Source organism: Leptonotus elevatus, chromosome 2 (genome assembly GCF_054856555.1).
Source record: "Leptonotus elevatus isolate MCC_2025b chromosome 2, RoL_Lele_1.0, whole genome shotgun sequence".
Taxonomy (NCBI): domain Eukaryota; kingdom Metazoa; phylum Chordata; class Actinopteri; order Syngnathiformes; family Syngnathidae; genus Leptonotus; species Leptonotus elevatus.
This window is the reverse complement of record NC_141240.1, coordinates 22,784,462-22,811,526: the sequence shown is the minus strand read 5'-3', so window position 1 is coordinate 22,811,526 and position 27,065 is coordinate 22,784,462. Positions and strand designations below refer to the sequence as shown.

General features: G+C 43.4%; 3 protein-coding genes and 1 non-coding gene across 7 annotated transcripts; 2 read left to right on the top strand and 2 right to left on the bottom strand.

Annotated features, from left to right (window-relative positions):
• Positions 1–228: 228 nt before the first annotated feature.
• trnar-ucg (transfer RNA arginine (anticodon UCG)) lies at positions 229–301 on the bottom strand. Its single transcript has one exon. It is a non-coding gene; the product is annotated as a tRNA-Arg (tRNA).
• Positions 302–745: 444 nt separating this feature from the next.
• Positions 746–11,899, top strand: klhl21 (kelch-like family member 21). 2 transcript variants are annotated; one of them, XM_086067583.1, is made up of 5 exons: positions 746–883; positions 5,338–6,402; positions 9,169–9,574; positions 9,680–9,752; positions 9,846–11,899. In XM_086067583.1, the coding sequence occupies exons 2-5, from the start codon at positions 5,376–5,378 to the stop codon at positions 10,164–10,166; spliced, it is 1,827 nt and encodes a 608-aa protein (XP_085923709.1). In that variant the 5' UTR covers positions 746–883; positions 5,338–5,375; the 3' UTR covers positions 10,167–11,899. The 2 variants fall into 2 exon arrangements, with proteins under 2 accessions (XP_085923709.1, XP_085923710.1); XM_086067584.1 differs by lacking the exon at positions 746–883 and adding an exon at positions 5,148–5,252.
• Positions 11,900–11,920: 21 nt separating this feature from the next.
• On the bottom strand, positions 11,921–21,177 carry zbtb48 (zinc finger and BTB domain containing 48). Of its 2 annotated transcripts, none has more exons than XM_086067580.1 (11): positions 21,023–21,177; positions 19,219–19,907; positions 17,690–17,964; positions 17,507–17,612; positions 16,728–16,820; positions 16,564–16,650; positions 16,196–16,350; positions 14,689–14,825; positions 14,445–14,609; positions 14,284–14,372; positions 11,921–13,036 (listed from the first exon to the last, which is right to left on the bottom strand). In XM_086067580.1, the coding sequence occupies exons 2-11, from the start codon at positions 19,900–19,902 to the stop codon at positions 12,815–12,817; spliced, it is 2,013 nt and encodes a 670-aa protein (XP_085923706.1). In that variant the 5' UTR covers positions 19,903–19,907; positions 21,023–21,177; the 3' UTR covers positions 11,921–12,814. The 2 variants fall into 2 exon arrangements, with proteins under 2 accessions (XP_085923706.1, XP_085923707.1); XM_086067581.1 differs by having other exon boundaries at positions 21,147–21,164.
• Positions 21,178–21,200: 23 nt separating this feature from the next.
• On the top strand, positions 21,201–26,904 carry nol9 (nucleolar protein 9). Of its 2 annotated transcripts, none has more exons than XM_086067579.1 (13): positions 21,201–21,549; positions 21,804–22,281; positions 22,347–22,557; positions 23,027–23,157; positions 23,668–23,803; positions 24,322–24,418; positions 24,493–24,590; positions 24,804–24,971; positions 25,053–25,308; positions 25,385–25,499; positions 25,616–25,790; positions 25,985–26,118; positions 26,221–26,904. In XM_086067579.1, the coding sequence occupies exons 2-13, from the start codon at positions 21,844–21,846 to the stop codon at positions 26,326–26,328; spliced, it is 2,067 nt and encodes a 688-aa protein (XP_085923705.1). In that variant the 5' UTR covers positions 21,201–21,549; positions 21,804–21,843; the 3' UTR covers positions 26,329–26,904. The 2 variants fall into 2 exon arrangements, with proteins under 2 accessions (XP_085923705.1, XP_085923704.1); XM_086067578.1 differs by having other exon boundaries at positions 21,201–21,688; positions 26,221–26,901.
• The last annotated feature ends 161 nt before the right edge of the window (positions 26,905–27,065 follow it).

The following is a 27,065-nucleotide window of genomic DNA, read 5'->3' as shown; positions in this document are numbered from 1 at the left end:
CTAACATAGCACTAACAAACATTCGCGCTGACATTCACTTAGGCAACATGACAACCGTGTCTAAAAACACACCCCCAGATGAGACACAGTCGTTTGTTGAATTATTATTTTTTTTTTGAATGTTTATTTATTACAAAAATAAGAGTTAACATGTATCCTCACTGTGGCAGTCTGGTAAATAACATCAACACTGTTTCGCAGGATTAAACATCAGCTACCGACAAAAGTTGACCACGAAGGGACTCGAACCCTCAATCTTCTGATCCGAAGTCAGACGCCTTATCCATTAGGCCACGCGGCCGTCATAACGATCCTAAACGAATTTGTTCTTATATATTAAATACCTAGCTGTAAGATTTTTGATAATGTACATGTACTGTAAAAACATACAAATAAAATTGAATCACTAAGTGTAAGTGTTATGTAGTTTAAGTTAGTGGTGTGTTTGGGGTGATGTGTGTGTGTGTGTGTGTGTGTGTGTGTGTGTGTGTGTGTGTGTGTGTGTGTGTGTGTGTGTGTGTGTGTGTGTGTGTGTGTGTGTGTATGTGTGTGTGGGGGGGGGGTCGCAACTTCAAACAAAGCAACATTCCAAAGCGAATGGTCAATACTGTATTTATTAACATCTTAACAGCAGAATGAGCACGTGAAAGAAAGAACGGGGAAATGAAAAATAAAATAAAATAATCATATCTGCAAGCGCGTAGATCGAAGTTCTCATTTTTCCTGCACCACCTGAAGGCAACGTATTGCAGTTCACACTATCATGGCGCCGGAGGAGGCCGAACACATCTGCGACATCAAAGTTTCATCGTCGTTCCATTTCTAAAGGCTTTTATTTGCAGGTTCCTGAATATTTATGAGGCCAAGGCGAGGACAAACACGGGTAAGCTGGCCTTTAAGGTCGTTGTTTACACCAATCTCCACACAGCGAAGAGTAAGCGCGACAACCTTTTTTTTGTTTTTTGGTGGAGGGTCTGATAGAATGGTGACGTATCTACATTCGCACGTACGCGACACTCACCGATCAACTGCGTTCAACTTTTAACAGTGGCTACAAATATCTTTTTTTGTGTCTACAAATATCTCAATAAAGAGTATTTTCGTCACAAACGGCGACACGTCATAAACCGTCTGTTGGTCAAATAAACGCAATGAGTTCAAGAGCTGTTCGCCAGTCACCGAATTTCTGATTAATCTTCATCGTTTTTTTAAATATGCTAAATAAGGAAGAGTTTGGTGTCTGTTTTAGTTCTATTTGTACGAGCTCCGCGTTGTGTTTGAGCGTCAGAATTCGTTTTAGTACTTTTGTAGGTGAAAGTTTTGGCATACAAGTTTGTAATTAGTCATTTGAGCCTCAAGCCAGTGAGCTCATTTGGATGGACATGTATGGCTTGAAGGAAGGATGCAAGGCGACTGACTGACTAACTGAAAGTCTTCCCTGCAAGATGAGGAATGACAAGAATGTAGGAAACACAGCTTCTTGGTATGTAACAGCATGCCTGAAACAAGCACAAAAAAGTTTAAAAAGGCTTTTTCAACCAGTCACTTTCTTGATCATAATAAAAAACATCTTGTATATACTTAAACTAATTATATATATTGTATATAATAACATCAAAATAAAGGAAACAAATAAAACGAGTACAAATATTAAATGAAAAAACATATATCGGTATGTGTTGTATGTATGTACATAATGTCGATTTTTGCTGTATATTAATGTGTATAAAATGAATAAATCTAAGTCGAAAATATATCACATAAAATGTAAGAACTAATGTGATGAGAAAAGTAATAATACTGTATATGGTGATGCAGTAAGATTGAGTTGTGGTCACAATTTGATGCATTTGAAATCAGTGCATTTGTTTATGTACAATGGTGTGAAAAAGTGTTTGCTCCCTACCTGATTTTTTATTTTATGCGCATGTTTGTCCACTTAATCAATCAAAGACAACACAAGTAAATACAAAATGTAGTAGGGAGGAAAAAAATAGCAAAAGTAAGCCTTTATGTTCTTTTTGGCCAGTGATATTTGCAAACCCTGCAAATGCCCTTTGTCCAGTCCACCCTCTGGAACCCACTTCTGTAATAGGCCTAGAATGAGGACAGGTTTCTTATCCGCTAACACATTTCTACACTGTCCCGCAGTGAGCCAAAAGGATTTCTACTCTGAAAATACCATTTAATTTAACAATTTCAGTATTTTTTCCAAAACCGTTAATGAAACCGCGCCAGTTTGGTTTGTCTATCCCTTAACGGGGACTAGCAGTTTAAAAAAATGGATGGATGATAATTTTTATAATACAGTAGTCTACATAAACCGAGCAACCATGTGTTGGTCTGTTTCAGTGAGTAAAGAGCTGAATGTGTGTGTGGCTTTTTATGGGCTGCTCTGGAGGCTCGGGCGTTATGCTGCTGCAATCCGACGGCGAGCAACTGACTTCAGCTGTTGCATGTGTGGCCAGCAGCCAATGCAGCATGGAGCTTAGTTGCAACCCCTTCTGACATCCTTTTTTTTTTGTTTTGGTCACCTTGTGGATGGTCATCTTTTTACAGATTAAGTCCATTTCATACTCAACGATGTGCCGTTCTGAAGTGCTTGGAATAAAACTGCTTTGGATGGCACCTTTTCAGCAACAAGATGAGAAAAGTATGACTTCGGACCCAATCTGTATAATGTAATATGAGTCTACAAAGCATTGGATCAAATTCCAACTTGTTTGACCTCCGAGATGCTGCTCACTTGTGCCTTTACTATCCACAAAGTGAAATCAAATCCTTGATTTGGATGATCGTGACATCCGTAAAATTTGGTGTCATCGTTGCTTGAAAAAGCAGCATAAACCCTGTCATGAGCTATTTTCAGGAAGAGTAGCGTAACAAGCATCATGTGTCTTCTTCCGCGTGGTGTATTTGTGTACGGGCTCATAAAATCATTTCAGTAACATGTCCTAACCATCTTATGAGGATGGATGGTTGGACGTCATTCGTACTGGACTGGTAAACCTACCAAATGTTTGTTGCGCAGCATTCATACAACATGTGAGATTTTCTATTATGTCGCACAAAGGCCATTTTCTATTATGGGGATGACGGTTTTGGCCACACCAGGTAATCAATATATCTGCTCTTACACAGAGGTCCCCACAAAATGGCTTCATCAGAGCCGAACAGAAAATTCAGCATTTTTCTGTCTTTGCCTTTTTCAAAGAGTGATGCACAAAAAAAAAATATCTATAAGGCATTTTGTGAAGTGGAGGGAGGCCGCAAAGTGAATAGAACATTTTCTCCGCCTTTTGCTCCTATTCTAACAAGTTCATTATAAGGAAGTGGGAATCTGCTAAATCTTATTGTATCCTATTCCTATGCTACACATATCTGACTTGTCTGTTTTCGCAGCGTAGGTTGGATAGTATCCAAGTCTAGTTCACCCTTGTGGAGAGCATTTTAATCTTTTGCAGAGCTCCATGTGTGGCTGTATTGTTGATGCCCTGAATGGAATGTATGCTAACTCTCTTGGCTCGAGAACAGCGGCTTTATTATGACCTTAAAACAAACCTCTGTAAACAGATCCCTTTTTATTTTGAGGAGGAAATGATCTCTGAAGGTTAACAAGGATTTTAAATATGTGATTAATGATGCTTCATGAATGTGTGCATAAAAAAATTCTTGACAATCGTTGAAGAGAAGATTTGAGGTTTGATCCCTACTGTCTAAAAGTCAAGTTGTTATTTTAAAGCCTGTACTCCTGCACTACCCACTCGTGTCAATTTGATGAACAGTGGCCTCCAAAAAGTTGAAAACACTTGGCTGGAGGCGGTCTGACCATCAATGTATTCATATTTTGAGTAGAAATATAAAGATGTAGTTTTTACCAAATGTTGGACCTTTGAATAGTAATGTGTAACATTTTAGCATAGTTCAGCATCAAGTGAAAAACAGTCATGCGGCCGTAGCTCAGGGTGTAGAGACGGTCGTTCAGTAACCAGAAGGTCGGCTGTTTGATCCCCGCTCTCCCCAAGTCATGTGTTGTTGTGTCCTTGGGCAAGGCACTTCACACACATTGCCTCCAGTGCTACTCACACTTGTGTATGGAAGGTGTGAATGCTTGGTGGTGGTGGTGGTTGAAGGGGCCGTAGTGTGAATGTGTGAGTGCATGAATAATGCAACCGCTGAGTGTCCAAAAAAGTGCTTATAAATCTAATGTATTATTATTGTTATTATCATTATTATGCATCCATTAATTTTCCATACAGCTATTCTTGATTAAAGGGGAGGGAAGTCAACCCCAAAATTTTAACAATGATAATATGTTGTATGTGCCCACACTAGTCTAAACATGGTATTATGGTTAATGTTGCATTTGTGAATATGAGTTAAACAGTAATTTTTTTTAATCCATCTCGGGGCGGCCATTTTACCACTGTCGTCGACTGAAAATGGCCTCAGTTACTCAGGTAATGACCAATCACGGCTCAGCTTAAGAAAACAGGTGAGCTGTGATTGGTCGCTACCAACTTAAGTGGCCAATCAAATGCAGGACACTTACAAAAGACAGTTGACATTCACATTACCACTGAGAGGGAAGGGAACCAATAAAGTGTCAATTTTCCCAAATCTTATCAATTGACTAATCCCTTAAAAAATTTTCGTTTTGGCTTAATACCAAACCAATTTCAATTTTAACTACACAATATTAAATAAATATGAATGTCCAATAATAAACATTTTGTCATTTGTATTTGCTTGAGACTGAATTTTGCCCACAAAATGGGGAATAGCACCTGAACAATGCAGACTAACAGTGACTCCCCAAATTGAAACAAAACAACAACTATTAAACATAAAGGCACTAAAATAGTAAGTAGTGTTCATGTGTACCATCGGTGTGTATTAAACGTCATTGCAGCTGTCAGGGTGGCTTCATTAATAATACAACAAGCTGCATGGAAAATACTATAACCGGAAGTTTCAGACTTTGTGGCCTTACAAACACACACGAAGGAGAGCCAATTTTCAGTCCTCGCAACAGGCTCGTGCTCTCCTCCAAGCCCCATCCAGACCCCCCTTTCAGTGGAAATGGACACTGCTGGTGTATTTATAGCCACAGCACACAAGTGAGCTGCCTGTCTTTAGGAAAGAACTGAACTATTCATATCAAGCCGGCGAACGTTCTAGACTGATGTGCGGCGATGAGCTTGTAGGGTATAAGAATCAAAACTTTGGATTAGTTAAGACTATGTTGACTGGTGAGCATCTTGAAATGACGACAGTGTAACAGTTGCTACGGTTCAGCAATGTTATTAATGTGGTCATGTACTTTTGCTTTTTTAGATGTAAAGTTCTTCCAGAGCGCAACCATTTGAGACGAGATGGAGAATCCCGTCTTACAGACGCAACCGTCCACCCTGCCGTTTTTTGACACGGCCCACGCCTTCAACCTGCTTCGAGGAATCCATGAGCTGCGCGCAGAGCGCAAGTTTTTTGATGTGACTTTGTGCGCGGAGGGCCGCGAGTTCCACTGCCACCGCACGGTGTTGGCCGCCGCCAGCACCTACTTCCGGGCCATGTTCGCCGGCACGCTCCGGGAGAGCATCATGGACCGGGTGGTTCTACATGAGGTTTCGGGCGAACTTTTGGGACTGCTGGTGGACTTCTGCTACACAGGCCGGGTGACCGTCACGCAGGACAATGTGGATCTCCTGCTGAAAACGGCAGATCTCTTTCAGTTCCCGTCAGTCAAAGAGGCCTGCTGCGCTTTCTTGGAACAGAGTCTGGATGTTTCCAACTGCTTAGAAATCCAGGACTTTGCGGAGGCCTATGCTTGCCGCGAGCTGGCGGCCAGTGCGCGCCACTTTGTCCTCAAGAACTTAATGGATCTTGCCAAAGGGACAGACTTTGAACGGTTGCCTTGGAAGCGCCTGCTTGAGTTTGTGTCTGACGATGAGCTGTGTGTGGACAAAGAGGAGACCGTATATCAGATCGCGGTGCGCTGGGTGAAGGCCGACTTCCAGCGGAGACTGCACTATTGGCCCGAGCTCCTCCAGCAGGTCCGACTCCCTTTTGTCAGGAGGTTCTTTCTTTTGGCCCATGTGGAGAGCGACCCTCTTGTATACCTTTCGCCCGCCTGCCTCCGCATGGTGAACGAGGCCCGTAGCTTCCAGTCGTGCGAGTACGACCGGCACGACCGGCCCTGCCGCCGCATGCGTCCGCGGCCGTCCACCGGACTGGCCGAGATCCTGGTGGTGGTGGGAGGTTGCGACCAGGACTGTGACGAGCTGGTCACAGTCGACTGTTTCAACCCGCAGACGGGTCAGTGGCGCTATCTGGCCGAATTCCCCGACCACCTCGGAGGGGGCTACAGCATAGCTGCCCTTGGCAATGACATGTATGTAACTGGTAAGTGTTTCTGATCCATCTTTCGGTTCCAATTATTTGAAGCTTTTTACCCTGTATGTGGTTTGTATTATTTATTTTTTGGGAGCGCTCAGTATTGTTCATCCGGTAATTTTACCGATTTGACATGTCCTCATCATTGCCCTTTTTTTTTGTATGTGTGTGTGTGCGTGCGTGTGAGTGTGTACTCATTAGTTCACCTAAAACCTATTAAAAATCCCATACGTTCACCTAAACCAAATACTTAAGAATCCAGCTAGAGTCGTGAGGTTGTCAGGAGACCCGAGGAAGGATCAAAGAAAAGAAAGGAAAGTGAAATCCAGCACCGACCAGATTTGTTTGACAGAAAATGGTTTTACTTATTTATTTATTTATTTATATTCTCATTGCTCTCACTGAACTGCCACATCAGACCTGTAGCTCTTTGCTCCACATCAATAAATACCAAAAAATTCCAGACCAGCTAATGTAGCTAATAGCAGCTGAAGGTACATTACAGAAGTGTAAATTGCTGGCTTTCTAGATTATACAGCCTTTCAAGTGTAGACATGTTAAACTGTCAATGAGATAAAGACATCTTTGATAGACACTCATTCGTCATGCGTGGAAAGCTAAGCATGGAAATGTGAGTTGCTTAAGCCACACTTACAAGTCCCGCCCACTACAGCAGTGGTTCGTGTGTAAAATTCCTTTGGTTTTAAATAAACCGCAAAAGGATGACATCAGAGTGAAGCAGAACATGTTGTGCTGCCAGGACGTCATCATCATTACCGGCCACGGCGTTCCCCTCCGAGAAAACATCTCACACTTTTGCAATGCTCATCAGGACGCTTGTAACTTTAGCAGCATCGGCTGCCTCCGACACTCACTAAAATAACAGCAACACATGCTAGTACACGAGTCAATTCATGGCGCATTCATGGCAAATTAGAAACAGATTAGATCATGATTTTTGACTTTGTTTGCGCATCTGGAGGAATTTGAAAGCAAAGTAGCAACCGGCAGAGTCCACTCTCTAAACAGGATACCATAGAAAGTGTTGTCTTAATCTGCAAAACGGAATGGTGTAAAGTGTCAAATGGAATGCGCTTCCACAGGCTGCTGACGTCAATAACTTTTCTACCTAGTGAGTGTGTTTTCGTCTGCTGCGTTCATCTTCACTTAGCGGTTTACACTTTTTGACATGCTCAAATCAATTTACATGCTTGAGGATTATTATTGTTTTGCTTATAAATGTTTTAGGCTAGGTGACTTGATGTTTAAGTCAAGATACTTTTTGAATAGAATTTTCTTTCAAAATAAGTTTAGGGGCAAAATGTGCATTTTGCTCATCATCAAAACATTGAATAGCAATAGAATAAATAATGTAAGGCTCCGAATGAATTTTATTGTTAATGCTCTCTATGTTAAACGAACAGTAACGACTAGAAAACTGCATATTGTCAGTTGAACCATTTACTGGATGGCGAAAAGATTGAGCACACAGCAGTGTGGAGCCCTTTGCTCTTAATATGCGAAAGAAGGTCTAATCTATTCAAAATGGTCTCCGCTCATATAGATAGGAAGGCGCCAAGCCAGGACCGGTCACAGCGACACAACAGCTTACCTCAAGTCACCTATCTAATGATTAAGAGGCCTAATCTAGTAATAATAGGAATAAAAAGGAATAACGGCCGAGACGTCCCAAAAAGTCAAGTCAAGTTTTTTTTTATATTGCCCTTAATCACACAAGAGTCTCAAAGGGCTTCACATGCCCACAGTTGACAAATATCAACAACATCCCCTAATAAGAGGGCAAGGGGGAAAAAAAACATTCTGCCAAATATCACAAATTACAGGATAGGCCTGAATAAAATCCATATCAGTCAGGTTGTAGCAATAAAGTCGATAAGCGTTCTTCTTGTATTGTCTGTTAAAATAACTAAGAATTAATTAATTCATGGCAAATACCTGATCATTAATCAAGGATCTTAACTCGTTTGCTCCCAAAAAATGTATAAACATAAATGTTCTATTTTAAATAATGACATGGTCTCAAAAACGCATTGATACGTTTTTGTATGTTTTTATGCGCAGGGATGGCAAATTGCGGTCCTGGAGGGCCCGGAGTCCTGCAGGTTTTAGTTTCCCTACTCAAACTACCTGATTTGCTGATGAGCTGATCATGAGTCAGCTGTGTTGAAAAAGGGAAATATCCAAGACCTGCAGGACTCCGGCCCTTGAGGACCGGATCTCGCCATCCCTGTGCTAGAGCATACAGAAGGCTTTGACGCAAAAGACGTCGCTTAAAGCAATGGTAGTTATGACAAAAAACGGCCAGCAGGTGGCAGCAGCAGAGTATAAGAGATCAATCAGGGCCATGTTGCAAAAGGCTATTTTCCCCAGTGTTTTAAACAAGTTTGTGACTAATGATGAAACTTGGTTATATTTTAATGCTAATTGCTGCAAAACGGAAAGAGATAGAAATATACTTTTTTTTTCTTGATGAAAGAAGAGACTCCATGTTTTTATATCAATAGAACACAATATTGTGTGGGTCTTGCAAAATCAGTCAAAATCCAGTGAAACAGCCGGGATTGAAGGGGGTTGCTTCAGTGAAAATGTCTGGGAGTGAATGAGTTGATCGAATACCCGTACAGTGGTAAAGTTCGACTTGGTCAACGTTGAAACCAAAATTGGACACGGCATGTCCGGCGACCCATCCGGTCTCTGGAAAACAAATGGACCGATTCGGCATCATACGCCATCCGTTGTTTTGTCCCCCGGCAGGCGGCTCTGACGGCTCGCGCCTGTACGACGGCGTGTGGCGCTACAAGTCCAGCGTCAACGAATGGACGGAGGTGTCGCCCATGCTGAAAGCGCGCGAGTACCACAGCTCGTGCGTGCTGAAAGGTCAGCTGCACGTGGTGGCGTCGGACAGCACCGAGCGCTACGACCACACGCTGGACTGCTGGGAGGCCTTGCCGCCCATGCTGCACGCCATGGACAACTGCTCCACCACCACGTGCAACGGACGCCTCTTCGCCATCGGCTGTCTGGCCGGCGAGGACACCATGGCCGTCCAGAGCTACGAGCCAGACGGCAAACGCTGGTCCATGGTCAACTGCGGGCAGCTGCCGCCGTGGTCCTTCACCCCGAAAACGGTCACACTCAACGGCCTCATCTTTTTTGTGAGGTGTGCAGGGGGGGAAAAAATCTTATTTTGTATGTGTAATGTGAATGTTTCCACTTTTTTCACTTTTGTGCGGACCACATTTGACTGGTGCGGCGTTTCTTGTAGGGATGACTCGGCAGAGGTCGACGTTTACAACCCTCCGAAGAACGAGTGGGATAAAATTAGTCCTATGAACCAGGTTTGTATATTTCTTGGCAGCTTGGCGACGAAGCTCGCGCCTTCACCAGTAAATAAAATGAATCAGACGTTTGGTACGTCTTCCTGCGTCCAGGTCCACGTCGGAGGCAGCGTGGCGGCGCTGGGCGGCAAACTCTTCGTATCCGGAGGCTACGACAACACGTTTGAGCTGTCGGACGTGGTGGAAGCGTACGACCCGGCCGCTCGCACCTGGAGCGTGGCGGGCCGGCTGCCCCAGCCCACCTTCTGGCACGGCAGCGTCAGCATATTCCGACAGTTCATGCCTCTGGTGTCCAGCGCCTTTGAACCCGCCAGCGTCCCCGACGCCAACGCCATCCACCTGCACCGGCACCAGCGTCAACAAGCCTTACACAATCTGAACAACGTCAACCAGGACGTGAACGCGGCCCGCTGATGTTGAAGCCGCTCGTCCCCGCGCTGTTGGTTGACTTGTCACCTTACCTCATGGGGAATGCGTCACCTGACTTTTGGGGACTGGAGGATTCGGAAGAGGATTTGAGCCTCTCAGGACTGAAACTTGTCACCTATATGCATGCATGAGGAATAACATCACCTGCATGCAGTCTTTTCTTTATGAAGAGACCGCCCGGGACTCGGGCTGAACGATGAGTTGCATTTTTCATAAACATCATCAAATGATTAGAAAAGGGCGCATGTTCACTGTAACAGATTGTGCATGCTGTTAGTGGGTGTCGTCCACTAAGAACGTGGCACAATTGGCAACAGTAAAAGTGAAAAGTAATGGACATTGCCCTTTTTAAGATGCTCTTTGTAGCAAAAATATCTTTCCAATCGCCTTTTTGTGTGACCATTTTTTTTTCTGAAACATCTTCCAATTAGTAGATTAATACCTTAGCTGTTCACAATGGGAACTCCTGAAAGCCAATAGTTTTCAGACTGGATTCGGGTTTGAATTTCCCACCCGCTGTCTACAGATAGGACATCATGCATGCATTGTTTACGCGAAGAAGGCAAAATGCAGATTCATTTTTCGGCCACAGGTGGCAGCAACGATTGAAAATTGAATTATCTGCGTTCCATAGCTTTATGATGAGTTTTGCTTTTTTGGTAGCGCAGATGATTTTTAACCATGGAAAAGTTGCAAGCACAAATTGAAGATTGAAGTGTAGGCAGTATTCCATTAATTATTTAACCAGTCGGCTAGCATGACATTTTTAACCCCAAATATTTTTTTGTGCGCCTGTGATCGGCTTTTCGTGAAATGCTGATGTATGGATCATCAATTCACAATTCAAAAACGGTTATATTCCCAAATCGTTCAGCCCGACCTGGAAACATGCATCCTACTGTCATCTGCCCAATTAAACCTGTCGTCTCTGCGGATGAACCTGCTGCTCAGCTCGTTTGAAAAATATTGAAGATGTAATTGGGTGACACGCAACTGCAACTGCAAAACCACATACGATGACTGCATATTCAATTGTGCATGTTCAGTCCTTGAGTTAGGTTAGTGTGCACCTGCCATGCAACATTGATAAATGTGATTTTGCACAGTATGCAAGGTAGTCATGAATATCGTATTTATGTTGAGGTGCATACGTTGTTTTTTTTTGTCAGCTGTATTTATAAGGCATGCTACATTATGTTCAAAAACCAAAAAATGGGTTAAATGCTAACCAGATGTGTAATGATCACGATGGTTGAGTGAGGCTTAAAATGATTCACCACCAACTAGTGTGCAAGGAGCATCCCCACTTTTAAAAATGTATACAATATGATGATGTATGCATGAGGGATGGGCATAATAATCACATTGTCACTGTGTGGTATTGCTGATGGTGTCGGCAAAATGGGGTGCACTACTTGGTCACAACCAGCAGAGGCGCTGTTGATTCAGTCTCAATTAGTGAACGTTAGCGATGTGAATTCTGTCCCAACTGGAAGAGCAACAGGGTCTCCGTTAATCCTAACATGGAACTTTTCTCGACATTTCTGTGCCGTTTGCCTTAGTTGATTTCGATGTGAATTCATCACACCTTATGTTTACCTTTTGCTTAGCTGGAAGTGGAAAGCAGATTTAAGCTCTTCGTGTTGGTTAGCCTTTTGCTAATGAACAGTTTGTTTTCAACTTTTTTTCTTTTTTTACCAATAAAACAGATGCATGAGGTTTTATATTTCAATATTTAATAGCAAGTGCAGCGCGATGCAGTCACCTTGAATGTAGAAATGAATCATTGTGTTTGAAATAGAACATCAATCGTGAGTTTTTTTTCCCCCCCTTTCAAGTAAGGATGTTTTCAATACAATGTCTTCAAAAACAAAAGTCCAATTGCCCTGATGTATGTTTTCTATAATTTTGTAGAGGACAAGAATTCTGCCCGAGAAGCTCCTGAAACACTTATCATGTTGACCTGAAATAGTTTCCATCCTGCTGGATAACATGCAGAGCATCTCACAGCATTTGTCAACATGAGTTTGGTGGGCGCTTCAGGTGTTCAGTCTGCCGAAATGGCCGATGCTAAATTACTCCACAACACAAAGGTAAAGGTCAAATAAATCTTTAGAAGGTGTCCGGTGATGACCTTTAAAGTGAATAGCATGCTTGTAGCACTGCTTGTTTGCCTAAGGTGTTGCACATTTTTAATGGGTGTGGTCAGAAAATTTTGCATGTTTTTTGTTTCTTTTTCAACTACCATATACATTGGAAGTTTGTACCTAGCAATGCGACCATAAATGAGTATCATTATGCAGCTGTAGTCCGCACTATGAGGAGGAGGCATCTCGCATGCACAGTTCTGTCCTTCACTTTTTTATAATGTCAAGGCCTAGTTTCAAATCTCAGCTCTGACCCTCCTGTGTGGAGTTTGCATGGGCCCTCAAACTTTCCCAAAAACATGCAGGTTAGATTCATTGAATTGTCCATCGGGTACAGTCCAGGCTGTAGCCCGTCTCCCGCAGTGAAGGACCCTAACAGGACAATCACTATTGAAAATGGATATTTCCCCATAGAGGCCTCCCATCTTGTCGGCCCTCGGGTTCGATTCCCTTCCACGTCCAATGTTTGTGGCACAAAGAAGCGCGCTATTCAATCACCACCGCCACCACACAAGTGGAATCCATGTCAGCGGGTGGGGAGTCCACCGCTTCCTCAGCGGCTGGTGAGGCCTCTGCTGGGGTGGCGGCGGCGTCGACGTCAGCCGGGCCTTCGTCGTGCTCGGCCACAATCACGTTCCTCAGTTTCCTCTGCCGCGGGTTGTAGTTCTGAGTCCGCTTGTGGATCAGAACGTGTCGACGCAGGTGTGCCTGGGACCAAAAACAAACTACAGTCATAGATTGTGTTGTACAACCTAAAAGTGTGTAGTAAATGTAGCTGTTTTTATTAAAGATTTTAATTTGGCTAACGCTCTTCTTGTATAAATTCCCTTGACACACACACACACACAGTTTCTCCTAGAGGCCCCAAAATTGAACCCTGTGGAACACCATGCATTCTGTTATGCAAGTGAATTCAAATTGCACATATTTGTCCGACCACTTTTTTTTTTTTTTGGGACATACTCAACAAAAATATAAATGCAACACTTTTGTTTTTGCTCCCATTTTTAGGAGATGAACTCAAACTAACTAAACTAAAATTCTAAAAACATTTTTGTTAACAAAAGAAAATACAAACGAATTATTATTTTTTTTTTAACTAACTTAATGAAACTACATTTTACATTTACAAAATAGTTATAGCAAAAGTGTCCTTATTTTTCATCTTTGGTAATTAAGTAAAAACATGAGCCTTTGGGGTTGATTTTAAATGTGATTTAAGTATATTAATTTCAATATAAACCGGAACAAGGACATTTGAAAGTGTGTCGCACGGAAGTGACATCATCAGACGAGCAGCAGCCAATAGAAAAGCATCTTAAGATGACGTCGCTCCTAGCTGGCAATTTTGTGTGTTTTGACTTTTGGGTCCAATGGCTTGCTTGCTTTTCATTTAATTCAGCCCAAATGCAAAGCTAGGTAAGAAGTGTGTTACTTCTTTCATTTTACCATGGTATTTATTCAATCTTGCACACAAGTAATGAGAATTGTTTTTTTTAACAAACAAAAAAAACTAATACTTTCACTAAAACTAAGCATTTTTGAAATATCTAAAACTAATAAAAACTAAAAGAGATGCCTTGAAATGTAATTCACATTAAACTACACTTGAAAAAGCAAAACTCAAAATGAAATAAAAACTATAATGACCCTGCCACACACAATATCCCCATTTCTCTCAAATATTGTTCACAAACCAGTCTAAATCCGTGACGGTGAGCACGTCTCCTTTGCCGAAATAATCCATCCCACCTCACATGTGTGTCATATCAAGATGCTGTGGTTTGATTGAACCTAGGTTAGGAACACTGATCTAAGATTTACACCTGCCTCGAGAAATGTAGATTCCGTGGGGGCGACCGCGTTGTGATCAAAACAATAACTTCACTACTGAAAAGCTACATAACAAAGCTGTTTTGTTTACTTAGTTTTTTCAGCCACATGCTGTAGCCTACCTGTCGGGTGAACTTGTAGCCACAGTCGATGCACTCAAACTTCCTCATGCCCTTATGGCGACCCAGGTGGACCCGCAGTTGTTCTTTGGCTGGCGAAGGACATCAGAAGAGGTCAAATGTGCTCATCTTTCAGGGCACTGGCACACCGGCGGCGTTTTTACCTTTAAAGGTCTTGTTACAGATGTGGCAGCAGTGGGGGCGTCCCTCCTCGTGCTTGCTGGCCTTGTGGCGAAGGAGGGCGCCCTTCTCGGTAAAGCGCTGCTCGCACACGTCGCAAGGGAAGGGCCGCTCGCCCGTGTGCGTCCGGTGGTGCTTTTCCAGGCTGGCTGCCGTCCAAAGAAAGCATCGGGGTTCATTAATGGCGCAAAGCGAACCATCCCGGAGGCGGCGTCGGACTGCTGTTACCCTGCGTGCGGAAGGTTTTGCCGCACAGGTGACACTGGTATGGCTTTTCGCCGCTGTGCACGCGAAGGTGCATGTTGAGGTTGTTTTTCTGGGAGAAGGCATGGCCGCAGATGCTGCAAAGGAAGGGGCGCTCGTTTCTGGGAGAAAAGAAGAAAGGTCCGTTTATTGATCAGGTTTACTCAGCCTTTTTGCTAAATGAATTAAACTAATTTCCCAAATTGGATACTTTCAATGGGAAGAGTTAGCTCTTACACAGCAACATGAATATAGAAAATGCTAGTTTTTTAACGTTGCAAACAATCCAGATGGTCCTTTTCCTTTTTGGCCTGGAGGACACAACATCCATGATTCCAAAAAATAATTTGAAATGTGGACTCGCTAGACCACAACACACTTTGCCACTTTGCATCAGTTCATCTCAGATGAGATCGAGCCCAGAGAAGCCGGCGTCGTTTCTGGATGTTGTTGATAAATGGCTTGGAATCTTTCGATGCCATTAGGGACTGTAGATGACGCAATCCCTAAATTCCTTGCAAATGCACAATTAGATACGTTGTTTTAAAACACATGCAGTGGTGAACGCAACTCAGCCTTTCGGGGATGCTCCTTACTTTTGCTCCAAATTCAAATTAACCTTTGGAATGTTCCATTCCAAAAGTGTGGGGGTTTTTTTTAGAATAGCTCAGCTTTCCCAGTCTTTTGTTGCCCCCGTCTCAGCCTTTTGGGGACTTGGTGCAGTTATCAAATTCAAAATGAGAGAATATTTGCAAAAAACACAATAATGTTCATTAGTTTGAACATTAAATTTATTGTCTTTGTAGTTTATTCCATTCAATAGTGATTGAAAAGGATGTGTAAATCATTGTATTTTTTTATTTATGTTTTACACAACACCCAACTTCATTGGAATTGGGGAAAATATTTTTGCATACCGGTAATCGCAAAACTACAACGGCTTATTAGGGCCATGTATATATAATAATATTCTGGAAAAAAAAACTTTGTGACTTCATAAAGTGGCAAATTTGCGAGAAAAAAAACTCGCAAATCTGCCACTTTAGAAATGTGCATGTTTTTTTCTCAGAATATTGCCCCCGCCCTCTAAAAAAGATATATTTATACGTGGCCCTAATATGCCGTCATACAAAACAACCAGATTTCATGCAATTTACTAACTAGTACTAGCAGGGACACCTTCAGTGGACCACCTTCAGTGCCCCTGGTGAATGGGCTCTTTTCACAAATCCACTACTTCCTGAACTCAGCACCACTCCTTCATGATTGGAGAAACTGATTAATCCAGGTGTGTCTGGCCATTAGTAACCTCAGTAACCACGACGACAATGGCCAGACACAGCTGGATTAATCAGTTTGTCCAATCATGAAAGACAGGAAATTAAGGAGTGGTGCCGAGTTCAGGAAGTAGTGGATTTGTGAAAAGAGCCCATTCCTCCGTACATGCAGATGTCCGATCCAGAGAATAATAAGACAAAAAGTGATGTCTTGCCTGTGGATAGCCTTGATGTGCATCTGCAGGCCGTTGCGACTGGACGCTCGATGGCCACACTCCTCACACACAAACGGCTTTTCCCCGCGGTGTTTAGAGGACTCGTGCACTCGGAGCTCGTAGCGGGTCCAGAAGGTTTTCGGGCACTGTGGACACTGACGGCCAAATTTTATTCATTTTCTCTGGAAAACACTCCATTGTGGGGCACACAATTCATATCTTCTTTTTGCTTTCCCCTTTAATTGTTCAGCTTGTAATCAATAATGCCCCATTAAAAATTCAATGCAAACTTTAGATCTATAGTATGCAGGAAGTGAGACGCATCGCTCGGCCTTTCATTTGAATGCAATTGCTACGGACCAACTCACAGCATGCGGTTTGGGGAAGCCGTGGACCTTCATCATGTGATACATGACGTGTTTCTTGAACATGAATAATTCAGCACACAGTGAACACTGAGGATTAAAAAGGAAAACACGTCAAGGGTGAGCTTTGGCTGCGCCATCCTGTGTCACGCTGACGTTGGCGCTACCTTGTAGGGCATCTGCTCCGCATGGGAGACGGCGTGCGCACGCAGCTCCTCTTTCCCAAGGAATGACGTCGAACACGTCTGACACGTGAATGTCTGCAGCGAGTGGCATAAATGTCATCCATTTCTCAAATTCAACACAAAAATATACCGAACACTTTGGAATGCAAATCCGACAAGCGGCTGAACAGCAACATGGACGTCTTTGATCTGTGAATGGACTAATACATTTCCTTGTTCAATTTTATTCATCATCACACTGTCCGCGCGTATCATTATGAGTTGAGACCACACCTGACAATTAATCAACAGTATCTTGCCATCGCAAGGCTACAAACAGGATGTTCTCGGGGGAACGTGCTCACTGAATTTAGTGTGTCAGCGTGTCAACAGAGAGACTGGCAGAAGTCACAGAAAGGCAGAGAAGTGGACATCCTTTGAAATATTCGTGGATCATTGCGATATTTGACATTCAGCTCCTAGTTAGAGAATAGCAAGTTGTCCCAAAAGTACAATTGGACATTCAAAACTTTAGAGACAGACTAATTAAGTTCACCTTTAAATGTTAGAGTGGATTTTATGTTTATCCTAAAAAAAAATCACCCAAAACCCGTAACCCCTAAGTGTATGTTGGTTACAGTCTGCTTGCACTGGGGACGTGCAGCAGAAAAATGGTTATGGTTAGCAATGTCGGGCCTTTGCAGAGGTCTTGGGGATGACTCTGTAAAAAGGGCAGTGAATGTGGTGGTGGTAAAATAATTAAATCAGGTTTTCATGCTCACCTGTGTCGCAGCACAGTTCCTTAACTCGTGGATTAAAAGATTCTCTTTCCTGAAGTAGTGCTTCCCGCATTTATTGCACCCAAAAGGTTTCTCGCCAGTGTGACGTCTTTCAAGCACAAAAACAGCATTAGACAAGAATTGCTTTCAATATCGACAGGAGAAAATTTGTCCAGAAGCGTCTACCTGTTGTGCACTTTGAGGTAATATTTGCTCTTGAAGACTTTGTGACAGACGGGACAGTGCACACCGTTCTCAAGTTCCCCCTCCACCGTTTTGCCGTCACCGCTCTCGCGCAAACTTGGCCGGCGCTCTCGAACTCTCGACGCCGACGCCGCGGTCGGACTGAATTTGTGGGTGGGGACGTACTCCTCATCAGAGTCGCGGACGGTCTTCTCCAAATGGTCACTTTCGTCCTCAACTGTCACTGTATCGTTTCTGTGGCTTGGCAGCTCGTTAATCTGCAAGTGGCAAAAGACAGACTGTTATTGTTAGTAATTGAAACTAAGGTTATAACAGTTTGGCGGTTTTCATTATTTGTGGGAAAATGCTCAGTTTTAATTTCGTTGTTACTGGTTTTAGTGCAACTTTTTTTTTGTAACGGGGTGTAAATCATTGGTGAGCCAGATTAAATTGGCCGTCTACCTGCAAATGATACTTTGCAAGGCCCTGTCAACCCTTGTCAGTACCAGCAGATGGCAATGTGGTTAAAAGGGAAAAAAAATGGCTGAGTACATTTCCAATTTTTGTGTATTATTTAAGTTATTGGCACCCCTTCATTTTTTGCATGATCTCTACAATATCTTATTCAATTAAATAAATTACAATGGACCATATTTATATCATCAGGACCTTTTAATTGGATGTCCAAAGTAATTCAACAAAGGAAATTGTTTCTCAACTTACATAATGTAAATCCAAAGAAGAAATAGAAAACACAGCATGTGCAGCAATAATGGGAGCCCTCTTTGATATTTGGTTGCACACCCTTTGGCAGTGATGACAGCTTGTAGCCATCTCCAAGCTTCTTGCAACTTCTCCGCTGGTACCCCCCCCCCCCCCCCCACCCCACACACTCTTCCTTTGCAAATTGTTCAAGCTCTTGTATGTTTGCAGGTTTCTTTTTTCTTTTTTTACTTGATTCATTATAATGGTGAGCAGGACTGTATAAGACTAAGCAAGTATGTGTGCATGTATGCCTGCCAATTCCTTGCCCCTTGTCTGAATGATTGGTCCCCACAAATTCTGCCTAGTAACAAGCGACGGTGCAAAACTGACCATGAAAATAATCCAAACCAGTCCATTCCACCAGTCTAAATCATAAATGGATGTTAAATGATTAGCTTAAACATATATAAGCCTAGTTGCAAGTACATTTCCTCAGAAAATAAAATGCCTTAAAACATTTGACCCACAGATGCACATTATGTTTAATGCTAAATATTTGTTTGTATCATACTTTTTAAAGATTTAGTATGTTGACGATCCTGATCATGAATCAGGTGTGTTAGTGGAGAGAAACATGGAAAACAGGCTGGATAGGGACTCTCGGTGACCGAACTTGAGCACCCCTGTTATAGACAATGAAAAATTAAATGGCCCCCAGCAGGCCAGATAGGGAGTCTGCGCTCATGCGCTGTCATGTAAATGCCTAGAAATCATCAACATAACATCTTAAAAATATTTGTTTTGTTTATGTTTGTTTTGTTTTTTACCTGAGTTTGACCCGTTTGGTGCTCAGTGTTCTGCTCCTCATCGTCAGCACATTCTCGCCCTGAAAAAGGAGGCAGGGCTAACTCGCTGGCCAGGACATCACAGGTCGCATCTTCTTCAGATATCATCCGTCTGGGCTCTTTGACCACTCGGCCCGAGCGGGTGGTGGCGGTGATGGGAACCTTCACGTCGTCCACAACCCCCTCCAAGACAGACTGCTCTTTAGTCGCTGCCAGTTTGTTTGTGTCTTCACCTGAGACGGAGAAGACCTCCGACTTTATCTTTCTCGGTCTGCCTCGCCCTCGCTTGAGAAGAGGGGCGGCATGCACGGTCTTGTCCCTGAAGCGCTGACACATTGCAAGCGCTTCAGGGACACACAAACTGGACGCTGCACTCTGCACCTTGTCCAGGACTCCCGGATCCAGCTTCAGTTCCCCGGTGTAGACAAAGTCCAGCAGCAGCTCTAGGCCCTCACTGGAGCACTCTTGGAGGTAGAACTCCATGCCGGGTGAGGCGGCGGCCTTGTTGGCCGCCTGGAAGACTTGACTAAAGCAGGCCAGGACACAACGATGGGCAGAGTAGACCACCCCATCGGTCACTTTCAATAAGGCGTCACAGAAGCTCCCTGCTGCCCTCTGCTGGTTTAAGGTGGACAGGACACGACGTGCATGGTCTGCAGCAGACATCTCCACTGGAACATAGGAGAATTGAGATGCAATTTAAATGACAGGAGACACTCTTACAATGTCTTCAAGCCATCAATTTCCTAGAGTGCCTGTCTTCATTTCGTGTGCGCGTGAGCTGGAGCATACATTATCCCAGCTGACTTTGGTTGAGAGGCATATCCACTGGACTGCTGGCCAGGGAAGGCCTACAGGAAAACAACTGTTTACACTCACATTCACACCTATAGAGTCTTCATTTAACATGCATGTTTTCGGAATGTTGGAGAAAATCAGAGAACCCTAAGAAAACCTACATAAGTTTGGTGAGAACATACAAACTCCAAACAGGAAGGCTGGACATGATTTACAAATCGTGAGTGAACCACAGAACTGTTAGACACATATGCAATGGTACAGGATGCTGCCTTTCATGCAGGTGGGGTGAGTTTGATACAACGATATTAATGTATTTATCCATCTATGGTGTATCTGATGATGTAATCCATGTTCTATGCGTCCCTTTACCTGTTCAAATAGATTTTTTTTATCTCAACAAGTGTTATGTTGTTGCCAAATAAAACTGTTATATTTGGATGACATTCAAATTATTTAGTGCGAAAATGAATCTTCCATCCATCAATTTTGATTGATCAAAAAAATGGCACCTGTCTCTTCAATTTTGATGACATTATAACAGTTTTCCTTTCGTGTCAATGTCATTCAAACGACTGCAAAGTAATTTATAATTCATGCGGGATTGAATTATATAATTTACAAATAATTGTAAGGCAACACATATTACAAGACTCTTGAGTGCTCACTGCTCAGTGGACCACAACAATGAAGAGAGCTGGCCATACTTTGACCAACCGTGCCTGAATACATTACAGTGTCACGATTGAAGTGGTAGGTCGGTTACGCTATGGTTGTCTACATTACAACACTTACATGCAATAAAATAATTAAACCTCTAAAACTAAGTAAACTACATTGCTTTTGGTGAAAAAATACCAAGTACTATACCAACTTTTAAAAAGACAAAATAGCAGTGCAAATCTTTAGCAAGTCGACGTTTACGTCCCATCATATTTTTCAAGACGCTCCCTAGCCTGGCTGGTATACGTCAGCTGCGTTTACTTACCAAAAGACTGATGGAACTTCAACGTCAAGCTGTAAATTTTTCACCAAAAATCCTTTCCCCGCTGATGTTGCGTAGACGGTGTATAGTGGGTTTCGAATAAAATCGCAAAACTAGCTCCATTTACCTTGCTTTGCTTCTTGTAGGCCCCTAAAACGAAGCGGATGTGACGTAAAACGCGTTCCAGTACTCCGGAATAGAAAAGCCAGGGTTAACGTCGCACACTAGTTTTCAGATTGGAACCCCAAACATATTTGTTCAACTATAATGAGCGCTTGTATCTGAATTGTGTTTTTGCATATTTTTACCACAGTACGAGCAAGACAATTATTATGGTTGCGCTTTCGAACGCCTTCAGTAAAACTCCAGGAAAAATCATTGTTGGCGATCTACGTTCAGTTGTTGTGGCTCCCTGAGCGGCACATATGTTAGCTGGTCGGCTAACCATAATTTTGGGAACAGGTGACTCGTAATCAACCATTTGAAGCGGTTTAGTAGTCGCCGGGGAGTTCTGAGCCACCTCTACGATCGTGAGTTTTCTTTTTGAAGTACCCGCGGTTGTAGTTTGCCTTTGTGCCAGGCGAAGAACATTAGACGGCGATGCAAAGTTAGCGAGGAACCGCTAGATTGCCCTGCTAATTTCACTTCGCCTATGTTTTCTGTTTGAAGGTAATTGATCTTAAATGCCATTTTGAAAATGCTTAACTGTGATCGTTTTTGTTTGGAATATCCTTACTGCTGCATTGTATTAAATAATAATATGAGTTGTTGTTGCTTTTCTTAGTGCGTATTCACCAGCCACTCATCCACGTAACCTTGGCGTAATGAAGGCTAAGAAAGTCAGCCATTCAAATGGCAGCGCCACATCTCAGAAGTGGAAAGACGTGAGGCGTAAACGGTGCAGGCCTCCCATCGGTTCCTCTGACCTCAACTCCACTCCTGTCATGGTTGGGATGATCAATGAGCACCAGGGCGCCGTGAAGAAGAAGCCAGCTGTAAAGAGACTGAAGAACAAGGCAAAGCCTGTGTCGAGGAAAAGTGTTTCTCAAACAAAGACCTTCTCAAATGGCGACATGGGCCTGGATTCCGATGAGTTTCGGGAATGGAAGGAGTACTCACAGTCAGTCCAAGTGAATGGGCTAAAGGCACAAGGTGCAACAGATGATGCACATGCATGTCGACTGGATGGGACGTCTCTCCATCAGTGTGCCGAGAGGGACGACCAGAGGAAACATGCCGTGCTTGTCATGCAGAAAGGACAGGTACGCTTCAGGAAATTTGAACATCTAGTCCATTTCTAGCACTGTGCATCTTTCTTTTCTTTCAGACCCTGTGCTTCCGCGGCAAGTGTTTTTTGACCTGCTTGTATGGACGCGTGGAAGTGATGGGCTTCACCATCGAGGAGGGCCAGCAGTCATATCCGCTCTTCTCTCCCGCCTCACATTGTCCACTGACTATCAGAGCCATGGAAGGCTGTGATGACAGCCGTGAGCACGGAAGTACGGCTACAGACATCCTGTGCCGTTACCTTCCACCTGGTAAATGACCTGGAAAATTGGCAATGTTGTGTTGAAGTAAATACTGAATATACGACCGAGTTCCTTGACAAAAGTAGTGAGCCAGGGCTGCAGCAATTCTTCAGATAACTCAACAAAAAGGTTTAAAAAAATTATTTCAAGCAAAATATCTGTCTTGGACATGGTTTTGGCGGGTCTTTAAAAAGCATGAAATGGATTTAGCTGAAATTAAGCCTTAAAGCTGCTTTATGTAGGAATGTGCCCCAAACATATTGTAACAATAGCCTTTCAATTTGCCAATAATACATGGAATATTTGCGAGAATAATATAATTAACCCTTAAACTTGTTTGCATTTGGAAGCAACTTTTCCTAAACGTTTTGGGAAAATTGGTCAAACTGACACCATCATACAGACAGTGCTTTAAATGGCTACATCTTAGCTGTTAAATAAGTTAAACACTCTCATATGTATTTTTTTGTCTTTTTAGCGTCACAGAAGAAGCTGCTTAAAAAGGTTGTTTCCAGCTCCTCTATCATCCTGCTGGAGCCCATGGAGACTCCATTGACACGCTTCCTATCGAGCTTCGCCAATCTCAGTAGTTTGTTTGACCCCACGGTGGTAAGATGACTCCCTGCTCTCTGTGTCAGCCTTTCCTCATGGGATTGATGTCGTAAGGAGGGTGGAGAAGGAACAGGATCAAATCAAGCATTTCAGGGTAGACAGAAAAAAATAGATATGCCAAATTGTGGCAGGTTCCTCCCACCTCGATTAGTGTCACACTTAAAAGAGAAGCTATGTGAATAGATTATGTCTGAATTCTTTGTGAAGGTGATATGCTTTGTAATAAGTTTTTTTTTTTTTTTTTTTTTAATCACCGCCAAATAATGAGAGGTTAACATTTGGAATGTAGTCATTGAATGAATGAATGCACACATAGATGCCATGACCTCGGCCACAAAACAGCTAATGGGTGAGCGTTAGCAAATGGATTTCAGATTCCCAATAAAATCGGCGAATAGATGGATTTACAAATGCAGAACTGCAAAACTCAAACTCAGTGTGGTCTTCACAGATTTAGTCGTGTATGTGTGTGTAGTCTATAAGCTTCCCTCCAATCCGTGTTTACAGGGAGAACTAATGTCTGCCGTCCTGGACACGCCCCTTAACGGTCTCGGGATGATTCCTCTGGTCAGCAGCATCGAGGGCCTGAAGGTGTCGCCCAGTTGCCGAGAATCCCTGGATGCGGTGGTCAGTGCATGCAGAGGTAAAATTCGAGCGTTTAGTTTTTTAACAAGTTTGGTTTTGACAGTTTCCCGATTCTTACTTCAAACATTAAAGGAGATGTGCCTTACACAGTCACACAGTGGCCTTGGGCGGGGTAGTCAGACAGCAGGACTTCAGCTGAAAAGGGCTTTGGATCTTCACTGAGCCTGGGTGATTATGTCATAGGCAAATAAACTCCATGAAGTACAAAATGGATTGCTGACGATCACATTTTCCGAAATAGACAGATGACAAAATATTTTCTTGGTTGTTTAATTTCACACTTGGTGGGCAGGCAAGCACTTGACAAACTGAACTATTTGTACACAAGTCAATTTTCCTCAGCCAGCATCCCCTGTAATTTAAATATGGACCCAACCGACTTTATAATGCGCACCGAGCATCCGAGAAACTAGACATGATTTAATTTTTTTCAAATCATACTAATAGGAGTGAATTATTGCATTCAATTAGTACACAAGGCCTCCATGCTTGACTGTACACGTCTGCCTCTCACAGGGGACATGGACGGCTGCGCTGTTGTCTTCGTTTACGGAGCCAAAAACGTTGGCAAGTCCACATACATCCGCATGGTGATCAATACTCTACTAAATCAGTAAGTGGGCCCGTCATCATACTAGGATGCTTGAATGACACTGGACACTCATTTGCATCCATGTGTGTACGTAGCACGACCAGCGTGGACTATTTGGAAGCGGATCTCGGTCAAACTGAATTCAGCCCGGCTGGTTGCTTGTCTTTGCTGACTGTCAGAGAACCTCTGCTGGGTATGTTTCATCTCTTTTTCTTTAGGGTCATGTTGCAGTGGAACCTCAATTCTCATACATGTTCAAACAAGGGGCAGTATTGTTTTTGGAACAGATTGTGTTCGATTTTGGAGGTTGTAACCTGCTTGTACTTGGTTCAGATGGTATTTTGCTCATTGTGCCGTACGTGAGCCATTCGGGTACGTAATTTGTTGAGGCGTGATCAATTCTCAGGCCCCCCCTTCACACATCAGCGCGAGCCCGACCACATGGTCTACTACGGCGAGTCGTCATGCGAGTCTGACTTAAGCCGCTACCTGGAAAGCCTCAAGTCCTTGTGGCGCAGACGATCCCCAAGCAGAGAGACGCCTATTGTCATCAATACCATGGGCTGGGTTAAAGGTCAGTGAAAACAGTTTTGTTTTTGTTTTTAAATCAATGTTGCTAACAATAATTTTTTTTCTTGGCGGATGCGATGTCAAGGCTTTGGACTGCAGCTGCTAGTGGACCTGCTCCGCTTCTTCCCGGTCTCGCACGTCATCCAACTGGCTCACGGCGGCGCCGCCCAATGCCCCGCCCTCACCCCCGAGTTTCTGCGGACAGCCCACGGCTTCCAGACGCACCCGCCCGCTCAGACGGCGCTGGACGAGTTCACCGAGAGCACGCAAAGCCCGCCCCTCACCTACGTTCACATGAGCGTTCAGTCCCACTTCGACGGCGCAGGCTGCCAGGGGGCGACGTAAGCGCCCGTCTTTCAGCGTTGCGTTGTGGCTGGTAACATGGGCGGCTTACTGTGCATTTGTTGTGTCGCGCAGGAAACACCAGCGACCCAATGAGCAGCGACAGCTGTCACTGCTGGCCTACCTTGCTCAGCTGCAGTCGGCTGATCTGGGACCTGTTCGACCTCTTCACTCCCTCACGCCATACCAGGTATGCTTTTAAGTTTGGATTTACCGTACTAGATTGTTTTATACGTGGCCCTAGTTGGTTACTGTTGAGGTTTAGTACGTATGAGAAGTGTGATTGTACCCCGCCCCCGCCCGTAGGTGCCCCATACGGACGTGGCTTTGGGTGTGGTCCACTTCGACGTGGCGCCCAGTGACATGTTCTATGCCGCCAACTCCAGCCTGGTGGGACTCTGCTGCCTGGCAGAGAAGGTGACCAGCAAAGGAGGTCCGGTCTTGATGTCCCGGGCTCCCATCTGCCCCTGCGTGGGCCTGGGTACGAAATACTGCTTTCATTTGTTGTACTCACATTTTTTTAAAGTGTAAAATGATTACATTGTTACCCTGTGGTAACTATTTTATTATATAGTCATACGTGATGTTTCTTTTCTGTCTTTGGGTGTGAAGAACAAAGGTCTGCACTGTCCTAATTCGTCTTGTCTTCAAAGTCATTCACTTTGCATCTTGCAGGTGTGCTGCGAGGGATCGACATGGCGCGAGGCCTCTACTTTGTGCTGACGCCGATAGATCCCGCAGTGCTTCGCAAAGTCAACTGTCTCCTTCTCGGAGCCACGTCACTGCCCGCCTGCATCCTGACGGCGCAGGTTAGACACTCGTTAGGCTACTCAGAAAAACTTTGCGATATTGGATAGACGGCTGAAATTTCTTAACCGCTACATGCTAATAACAGCGACTTTGTGCAACAGGGCGATTTCCAAGGAGAGCTGCCTTACGTCACGTCAGACTACAGCTTTGACCTGACCGGTGCTGGAAAGCTGCGATTCTTCAAGGGCCTGCAGAGATCAAGTCACTGATGTTTTGACTTTCATCCCCCCCCCCACATCAAGTCTGACATGGACTCTTCAGGAGAGAAATCTCAACACGTTTGGTTTTGTACTGCTGCCATTCCAAAACTGCAACAGAATTCTGGTGTCATATTAAATGCAACAACAAAAAAAGAGATTCAGATTTGTATTTTGTACTTGTATTGCTAGGAAACTTATTGAGGAGACGTCTTATTTAGTAGTCATCATTAGTGTGTACAGTATTTGTTTTACTCTTTTATACAGTAGATTTCCAAGCATAATACCCACCTTTGCAAATAAACATAACATGGACTTAAAAAAAAAAGGTGAAACGGTAAAGAAATGATAAATGTAATAATTTGATCAAAAATATCTGCCAATAGAAAAGCTAAATTTGAGTTGGTGAGATTACTTTTATCAAGTAAATAGAACCCTCAAATATAGAATTATGGTATTTCCTATTTTAAGCTGAACTTATTCATAACAACAGAGGTGGGCACTTCCGTTAATCGTCACTTCCCGTCAACGATGACACCCACTCGTAGTTGTCGATGAATGAAAGTGTCCAGTTCTGCCAATCAACAGGAAACAATTAAAATGCTATTGCAAGGAAATGGCTTGGTAAGAATACAATCAAAATGAAAAGTTAACCTTAACATTAACCAGTGTTGCCATGTACTATGAATTGTCCATCCATTTTTCAGTCAGACAATACAGACTTGAGGCAAACTGATACATTTTATTTG

Coding starts and splice junctions, on each gene's coding strand:
- klhl21 (XM_086067583.1), top strand. CDS start 5,376: ATGGAGAATCCCGTCTTACAGACGCAACCGTCCACCCTGCCGTTTTTT. Junction 6,403..9,168: donor CAATGACATGTATGTAACTG/GTAAGTGTTTCT, acceptor GTCCCCCGGCAG/GCGGCTCTGACGGCTCGCGC. Junction 9,575..9,679: donor GGCCTCATCTTTTTTGTGAG/GTGTGCAGGGGG, acceptor CGTTTCTTGTAG/GGATGACTCGGCAGAGGTCG.
- zbtb48 (XM_086067580.1), bottom strand. CDS start 19,902: ATGTCTGCTGCAGACCATGCACGTCGTGTCCTGTCCACCTTAAACCAG. Junction 16,651..16,727: donor CGGAGCAGATGCCCTACAAG/GTAGCGCCAACG, acceptor TTTAATCCTCAG/TGTTCACTGTGTGCTGAATT. Junction 16,351..16,563: donor GCTTCCCCAAACCGCATGCT/GTGAGTTGGTCC, acceptor TTTGGCCGTCAG/TGTCCACAGTGCCCGAAAAC.
- nol9 (XM_086067579.1), top strand. CDS start 21,844: ATGAAGGCTAAGAAAGTCAGCCATTCAAATGGCAGCGCCACATCTCAG. Junction 22,282..22,346: donor TTGTCATGCAGAAAGGACAG/GTACGCTTCAGG, acceptor CTTTTCTTTCAG/ACCCTGTGCTTCCGCGGCAA. Junction 25,791..25,984: donor CTGCCCCTGCGTGGGCCTGG/GTACGAAATACT, acceptor TGCATCTTGCAG/GTGTGCTGCGAGGGATCGAC.